The sequence below is a fragment of the Lotus japonicus genome, chromosome 3, assembly GCF_012489685.1.
Source record: "Lotus japonicus ecotype B-129 chromosome 3, LjGifu_v1.2".
NCBI classification, from domain to species: Eukaryota; Viridiplantae; Streptophyta; class Magnoliopsida; order Fabales; family Fabaceae; genus Lotus; species Lotus japonicus.
Genome location: NC_080043.1, coordinates 72,550,002 through 72,559,118, shown reverse-complemented (window position 1 = coordinate 72,559,118; position 9,117 = coordinate 72,550,002). Strand labels below are relative to the sequence as shown.

The window sequence follows — 9,117 nt, the reverse complement described above, 5'->3', positions numbered from 1 at the left end:
ACCAGAGAAGAGGGTTAGACATCCTGACTTGTTAAGGAAAAGTTAAGGAATTGGTGGGTTAGTAAAGGATAAACAGATAATATTAATAGTTTTACGGGACATATTTAAAATTAGAACAAATATGTTATTTTAATTAATGAATAAAAGAATATGGACAGGTGTGAGCATATAATTGGTACATGTCATTCATATACCATACCAAAAAAAAAATTCCAGTACCAGAGAAAATGCCCTCCTCTAACGTTAGGTAAATAACCAACAGAAAAAAAAATCATAGATAAATTGCCTACGATCGTTATAACTTATAAGAAAATACTAACGAAGCCAATCCTAAATGTTGAGCAATGCTGCATTAAACAATTGACAAATTGACAACACATAAAAAGAAAAAAGAATATCCCTTGACGTGTTATGCTTGTCCCTCGATATGCATGACTCTCTCGTATCTCTTTAGTCAAAAAAGCACCTTGGGTTGGGTTGGGTCCCCTTCCTTCACTTCCCTCCCTTTTTATAATTTTCATTTCTCAATCACTAATCTCTTGCATAATATAAACAATGATACACAACTATACAAAAATAATTAGATAGATTAGAAACCATAAATCAAGGAATACAAAAGATTACAATGACCTTAACAAAAAGTACTTGTAGAACAGAAGAATGATTATGTGAACGTAAAGCAATCAACTTTGGATACCCATTGATAAAACAAATGAAAAAGGAGAATGCCCATCATCTTCCAATTCTTCTTTCACCTTTTTATTCATCACTTCCTGCATCCACATTTTATTGAGAGTTGAGAACTCAAGAAGAAGTAGAATCCTACCCTGAATCCTCAATAACCATGCCTTCAAGACCCATCCCTCCACAAATTCCAAGTCCCACATTCCTTACCAAAACCAGAATCATGTTCCTGGCACTCACAGTCTCAGCTTCTCTTGTGATCTTCTTCTCAGTCCTTTACTTCCTATACTATCTATGGCACTCCCTTGTACACAGAGCTAAGAGTAAAACCATACCCTTTGAAGCAAGTTCTCCCTTGAAGCTCCAAAGCTTCTCATACAAAGAGCTAAAGCAAGCTACCAATAACTTTGACACTGCCAGTGTCATAGGTAAAGGTGGCTCTGGAACTGTTTTCAGGGGAATACTCAAAGATGGGAAGCTTGTTGCGGTGAAGCGCCTCGACGAGTTGTCTTTGCAGACGGAGCGGGAGTTTCAGAATGAGCTGCAGATTCTTGGTGGGTTGAGATCACCTTTCTTGGTGACCCTATTGGGATATTCAGTGGAAAAGAGTAAGAGACTCTTAGTGTTTGAATACATGCCTAACAGAAGCTTGCAGGAGTCACTCTTTGGAGATGGATGCTTGTGCTTGAGTTGGGAGAGGAGATTTAGCATCATATTGGATGTTGCTAGAGGGTTGGAATTCTTGCACCTTGGATGTGATCCTCCAGTAATACATGGAGATATTAAGCCAAGCAATGTCCTGCTTGATGCAGAGTTCAATGGGAGAATCTCAGACTTTGGGTTGTCAAGGATTAAAGTGGAGGGTGAATTTGGTGTGGATTTGTTTAGCCAGGACTTAGGGAAGAGCCAGGATCTTTGGAAAAGCCAAGAGAATTTTTCAGCTAATCTAACTCCAGAAACTCCAGCTGTTCATACTCCAGTGGACAGTGCTAGTGAAGTAGATTTTGCTATGGCCTTGCAAGCTTCTTCTTCATCCAAAAATAGCAGGACATGCTTGAATGTTGGAGCTTTGAACTTGAATTCTTTGAATTATAATGCCAATATTGTCACTGAGAGTGAAATTAGGAGTGGAAATGCAAAGGGGAAGGAAGTTTCGACCTCGGATGTAGGTGGGAATGATTGGAATAGTAAGTTTGTGCCTTATGATGATGAGTTTTCTAGCATTGATCATAGTAAGGAGTTAACTGCTAACTCTTCTTTGGTGGATGATGAGAAGGGAAATGGAAAACAATGGGGAAAGGACTGGTGGTGGAAACAGGATGGAAGTGGTGAGTTATGCAGCAAAGACTATGTCATGGAGTGGATAGGGAGTCAGATTTCTCCATCAAACCCTGATTGGGATGATGGAAAGAGCAATCTTCATGAGAAAATTGAGTTGGAGAATTCAAGTCCATTAGAAAAACCAAATGATGCAAATGGACCCCAATTACAGGTTTTTGAGATAGGAAAGACAGATGAAGAAGTTGAGAAGAAAGAAACAAGGGGAAAGAAAAATCAGAAGAAGAAGCAAAGGAATATGCAAGAGTGGTGGAAAGAAGAGAAATTAAGCAAGAGGAGAACTAAGCTGAGAAATCTTCACATGAAATGGAAGAGAGGCATGAAAGTACCTCATTTTGATTTAGGTAGACGATTTTATCTTTGCAGGCGTAGCAACTTTGCCGAGGTGAGTCATAATGAGTGTGATCCTGGGGAATTTAGTTTCAGGAGAGGTTGGAAGAAGAAAAGTACTCGTTCTATTGGAAGTGACATGTGGAGTGGAGATTTATTTAGCCGTGAACTCAGCAGCACAACCAGCATGAGAGGCACACTGTGCTATGTTGCACCGGAATATGGTGGTGGTGGGTTCTTGATGGAGAAGGCTGATATTTACAGCTTAGGAGTTCTGATTCTTGTTATTGTGTCAGGTAGAAGACCACTCCATGTTCTTGCATCCCCCATGAAGCTGGAGAAAGCTAACTTAATAAGCTGGTGCAGGCACTTGGCTCAAGCTGGTAACATTTTGGAGTTGGTAGATGAAAGATTGAAAGAAGATTACAACAAGGACCAAGCTAGCTTGTGTATTAACTTGGCACTCACTTGCTTACAGAAAGTTTCGGAATTGCGCCCGGATATTGGGGATATTGTTAGGATTTTGAAGGGGGAGATGGATCTTCCACCACTTCCATTTGAGTTATCCCCTTCTCCAGGTTCTAAATTATATAGCAGATCAAGGAGAAGAAATGCAGAATAGGCTATCTAATCTTGAAGGTTTCTTTGAAAGGTTCCTCCTTCACATGTTAACATCTGGTTATGCTGAATTCTGTATAAGACCTGAATAGATTTATATGTTGAGGTTTATATAGCATCATGTGTAGTGTATTAGACAAGAGCTGATTTGATGCTCAAATTCCATAGATTTCCTGCACTGGCTGTGTTAGCTTAATCCGCTGTCTTGTTTGTTTTCTTGCTTAGTGCATAGATTAGGGATGAATAAGATCTGAGATGTCTAATTGTAATGGATGAGGGTATAAGGCTACATGCTAGTTGCAGTTTTGAAGTGTTTGGTAAAACTTGCCTTTACTTCTTGACAGAAACGCGTGCGTACTCACACTGCAGTTTTCTGAGAGAATCACCTTTTCTGTTTGTGTAACATAACTTTTCTTTTGTAATCTTTACTCTTATCAAATGATATTTTCTGCTTCTTATATTAAAAATCAGTAACTCAACTATGAAACTTCTTGAGATAATGTTTTGTGATTTGGCTTGTGAATCTGGGAGTGAAACGTTATGACTAGAGGCCAAAACAGTTAATGTCACCTCAGCATATTCTATTTGACATTCATAAGGCAAATAGAATTAATATTCATTGGTGCTTCGCTCAACAAGCTGGATTTGGTAAACCAGTGATTCTAACACCAAAACTGTTCGAAATTGGGTTGATAGTTGATACTAATTGTACAGACACTTTAGCTGAGTGGTGGAGGAGTTATGGACCACATTCATAATCATAAAGTAAGTCACAATTGAAACCGCATCATTAACCCACGAGAGTACTGTTTCTTTCCCTTTGTAAAGTTGCCATAATGTCAATGATCTTTTTTGGCCCATAATTTAAAATGTAACACAATCATTTCGTCATCTTTGTCCTTATATCAGATCATAGGGAAAACATCGCCATATCAACCCATATTACATTCAAACCCATAATTTAGGGAACGAGGACAAAGTTAAAATGAAACAAATTGCGGGTTCGGATCACAAAGAGACTTTTTAACGTTGTTAATGCTTGAATAATATATTGTAACTTTCTGATGTGAGTAATGCTTTAAGCAGTATATGCGCTATAACAGCACTTTCTGAAAAGCATGTAATGGTCAAAGGATGACTTTATAACCAACTTGCGTCTCTATGTATCTTTTAACTCAAATCTATATATATATATATATATATGTAAAGCACACTTGAGTTTTAGCATTAAATACTTAAGTAAAACTCAAGTGTTGCATTGTATTAAATACATTTAAACAAAAATAATTTTAATAAATATATTAAAAAATAATAAAATAAAAATTGAAAAAAATTACATTGTAATAAACTATTCAACTACTTACATTAAATAACAACATTCATAAACTTAAAATTTACTTGAGTTTTGTATTTCATAAATATTAAAAATTAAATTCAATAAGAATAATATTTATTAACAAATAATTTAGATAAAATAGTTTTCAAATTAAAAAACTATTTTATATGTAAAGGTAACTTGATTTTTTACATCAAATACATTAAACCATGAAACTCTCGTACCGTTATATTAAAATACAAATAACAAAAAAAAATTAAAAACTGTATATATCAATTTCCTTTGTAATTATAGAGTTTGAGAGTTCTTCAAGATATGAAAATAATTTTAATACTTATTATTTATATAATTACACTATAGTAATTTTTATATAATATTTAAAAATACTACAAATAAACTTATGCAACGCACGAGTATATGTAAATGAGACTTGAGTATTACATTAAATACATTAAACCATAAAATTCTCACACCTTTGTATTGAAATACATTAAAAAATAATAAATTTTCTTTGTAACCAATAATATTTTCATAAATAATTTAGATAAAATAGTTTTAAAATTAAAAAATGCCGCTAATAAGTATTTAATATTAACTATAACATATATATGCATTATCGAAAGAATATTTAAATATTTATTTTCTATCCATGATATATTAGTAAAAATTACTCGAGGAAGCATAATACTTTAAAAATAATAATAACCAAAGATGTATAAATTTTTGTTGTGAGAGACCTATCAACTTAATATGATCGTAGAATCTCGAGGGATCAGTCTCATGACTATCAGTTGTGAGAAAACATTCATGAATCAAATAACTTGAATAAATTTAAATTTCGCTAGATAATATCTTACGCTATTTAAGTTTAAACTTATTACAATTTCAAAAGTTAAAATTAATTTATTTTTCTTGGTCTTGACGGGTCACAACAGATGACTTTTACGATAAAAATTATAAAAGATTATACTAAAACTTATTTCACGATATTTTTTTTTTGTTACATCGGAAAAAAACAACAACAAGAACAACTACAACGCAGCCAAACGATCCCTCATAATGAGGGTTTCAAGCTCCATAGGCGGAGTATCTAGCAGACAAAAAGGCAGTTCTGGGTTCGAAGCTCCTCTTTTGGCTAACCAGTCAGCAGGCATGTTACAATCACGGCTGAAGGCACTCAAAGAGACTCTCCACGGTCTATCTAATAACTGAATAATATCATCCAAGATAGGGAGGAAACGTCTGCTGTCAACCTCTCCCAAGGATTTTAGAAGCTCACCACAATCCAAATTGCAAATCACATCTCTGAAGCCTGCATCCCAAGTTATCTGTAATCCTAATTTCAAGGCCCAAGCTTCTGATAACAGTGGGTTCCCTCCTGCTTGGAAAGCCTGGAAACCTCTCACCCACTGCCCTAGCTCATCCCGCAGCAACCCTCCTGCCCCTATACAATGCTCATGGCTTCGATAGCTACCATCCACACACAGACTAACATAACCCGTTGGTGGCAGCTTCCATCTACTGCAGAGCCACCCTACTTCCGTCGGTTGAAGGCCTCTATCCATGGCTTTTACGGTATCATCATGCTCATGGCAAATGCGCCGCCATGCTTCTTGGAGGGGCCAAGGAGATGGTTCAAAAACCATGTTGTTTCTCCACTTCCAGATTCCCCAGAGGCAGAGCATGAATTTCACGCCGTGCACCCCCTGAGCTTGACGCCGCACCCAATGTCTGTAGTCTTGAGCTAGAAAACCCGGCCACCTCAGGGCTCCTGCCATTCTCCAAATTTCCCTAGAGTGTGGGCAGTCTCTAAGACAGTGGATAATGTCTTCCTCCATCGCTGAGCACCTTCCGCAGGCCGGTGAGTCCGTCAAATTGCACTTGAAGCGATATTGGTTCACTTGAATAGAGTTATGCATCACCAACCAGATAAAAAGACGCACTTTCTCTGGGATTTTCGTGTGCCAAATCCAGCGCCAATCCTCTGACGTTGTTGCCGGCGGCTGGGCCTGGTTTCTCAGCCAAAGGTAAGCGTCCCGGACCGTGTAGCAACCCTTGTCACTGGGTTTCCAAATCCAAGTATCTCGCCGCCCCTGGGTAACTCGCGGCTCTATACGCTGCAGCTGCTGGAGGAAGTCAGTGGGCATGGCAGTAAGGAGGCGATCAAGATTCCACACTCCACCAGCGATGATGTCCTTCAAGGCTAAATCGGTGTCGTGGATGTCAACATACGGTATCTGGTTTGCCAAGTTTCCGTTGCCGCTCCAATCAGCGTACCACAGTGAGGTATTACCCTCACCTAAACGATACTGGAAGCCTGACTTCAACTGGTCTCTAGCTTTGAGCAGCCCCTTCCACACATGAGAATCTGATGGCTTAGCTTGGACCTGCAAAATAGAAGATTTACTCAAGTATTTATGTTTAAGGGCTTGGACCCACAGCTTTTGAGGATTATGGAAGATGCTCCATATAGCTTTGCCAAGCAGTGCTGTGTTGGCCTGGTTCATATCACGAAGAGCCAAACCTCCTTCGTTCTTGGGCCTGGTTACCTTGCCCCATCCCACAAGATGCCAACCTCGCGCTCCCTCCTTGCTCCCCCAAATAAAGGAACGCGTGATCTTGTTGATGCGACCTGTCACACAGCGAGGAAGATTGAAAACCTGCATAGTATAAGTTGGAATGGAGGCTATGACTGATTTAGCAAGGCAAACCCTTCCTGCTAGGTTCAACATGTTCATCTTCCAAGAGCCCATCTTCCGTTGAATATTCTCTAGGAGGAAATCAAAGCTTCTCCGTTGAACACGACCTCCTTTGAGAGGGAAGCCCAAGTATTTACCCAGGTCGTTGACGAAGGGGATAGGAGCAATATTAGAGATCTCCGCTTTAACATCCTCAGCAACACCCTTTGAAGTGATAGCTTTGGATTTACTCACGTTAATCTTGAGGCCAGAGTTATCACAAAAGGATTTCATAGTGGAAGCAAGAAGATTAACCTGATTTCTTGAAGCTTGACAAAAAAGCAACACGTCATCAGCAAAGAAGAGATGAGAGATTGGCGGGCCATCTCTAGATATCCTTATTGGCTTCCACACTCCATCATCTACCAAGCTCTGAATAGAAACCGATAGACGCTCCATGCAAAGGACAAAAAGATAAGGTGATAGAGGATCTCCTTGTCGAAGCCCTCTCCCCGGCTTAAACTTTGGTAGACGCGAGCCATTCCAAAGGATTGAAATTTGAGAGGAGGAGACACAACACATAATGAGCCGGATCATGGGTTCCGGGAACCTAAAATACTCCAACGTCTCCTTTAAGAAATCCCAGGAGACACTATCGTATGCCTTCTCCAGATCAATTTTGAAGGCCACCTTACCACTCTTAGCTGTAGAGTGTGCCATGTGATGAATAATTTCTTGAGCAAGGACGGCATTATCCATCGTTCCTCTCCCCGGGATGAAGCTGTTCTGCATTGGACCAATCAAATCATGCAGGAATGGCCGCAGCCTATTGACCAACACTTTGGTGATCAACTTGTAAGTAACATTGCACAAACTTATAGGTCGGAATTCTTTGACAGTAGTGGGGTGATCAACTTTTGGGATTAAGACCACCAGAATTTCCATGAGTTCTTCCTCAACCACTCCGCCCTGAAATGCATCTCTCACCATCTTCCACAAGGTGTCACCAACATGGTTCCAATATTTCTTATAAAAGAATGGCTGGAAGCCATCCGGACCAGGAGCTGTGTAAGATTTCATGCTCATTAGGGCCTCTCTGACTTCCTCTTTTCCCACTGATTGCACAAGAAGATCCCTCGCCGCCTCAGAAAGACAAGGAAAGCGGGTATGGGTAAGGACCGACCCCATTAGAGGAGGGCCCGCCGCAAAAAGATTGGTGAAAAAACCCTGCACCTCCTGCTTAAGGACCTCCGCCTCGGAGCACCACTCACCATTTTGCAACTTAAGATGGTGGATGAAATTCCTCTTTCTTCTAACAATAGTTTGGGTGTGGAAGTACGCCGTATTACGGTCTCCAAACCGCACCCTATTGTCTCTAGCTTTCTGGTACCAAAGGAGCTCTTCTTGCCTGAGAATACTCCTGTAATCACGCTGCAAATCAGCCTCAAAGAGGACCATGTCCGATGTGACTCTCAAGTCAAGCTCTCGTTGGACTCCACGAAGGCGGGCTTCAATATGCCTCTTCTTTCTGAAAATGTTGCCAAAGACTTCCTTGTTGAACTCTTGAGACGCCTTCTGGACCCTGGCAAGCTTATGGTGCATTCTCTCCTCCCCCGACCGCCAAGCATTCTCGACAACTGATTCAAATTGGGAGTGCTCCGCCCAGGCAGCAAGGAAGCGGAATGGCCGGTCCTGAGCAGAAGACAAGGTGATCCCACAGTGAAGAAGAAGAGGACTATGATCAGAGTGCACCCTATTAAGGACCTCCACAAACGCATCAGGGAACGCCATCCGCCAATCAACATCTCCCAACGCTCTGTCCAACCGCTTGGACACGGTTAATCTATTTTGAACCTTTCTGAACCATGTGAACTTACGGCCCACAGAACCCAGGTCCATGAGGTTACACCTTTCAAGGATAGACGCAAAGTGATCAGCTCTACTAGGAATGAATTCACCCCCCCGGACTTCAGAAGGCAGAAGAATTTCATTAAAGTCTCCTAAGAGCAGCCAAGGAAGGCTAGACAAGCTACGAAGGAGAAGAAGGTGATCCCACAAACCTTCTCTCTGAACCGGAATAGGTGAGGCATACACAGCACTGCAAACCCATGAGAAATTTGCTTTCCAAATCTC

General features: G+C 40.2%; 1 protein-coding gene across 1 annotated transcript; it reads left to right on the top strand.

Annotated features, from left to right (window-relative positions):
- The first annotated feature begins 643 nt into the window (after nt 1-643).
- LOC130745718 (putative receptor-like protein kinase At1g80870) lies at nt 644-3,280 on the top strand. The gene has a single exon (XM_057598086.1). It carries the CDS (start codon nt 845-847, stop codon nt 2,972-2,974), a length of 2,130 nt encoding a protein of 709 aa, XP_057454069.1. The 5' UTR covers nt 644-844; the 3' UTR covers nt 2,975-3,280.
- The last annotated feature ends 5,837 nt before the right edge of the window (nt 3,281-9,117 follow it).

Bases quoted from the DNA above. Each gene is read 5' to 3' on its own strand.
- LOC130745718 (XM_057598086.1), top strand. From the start codon at position 845: ATGCCTTCAAGACCCATCCCTCCACAAATTCCAAGTCCCACATTCCTT.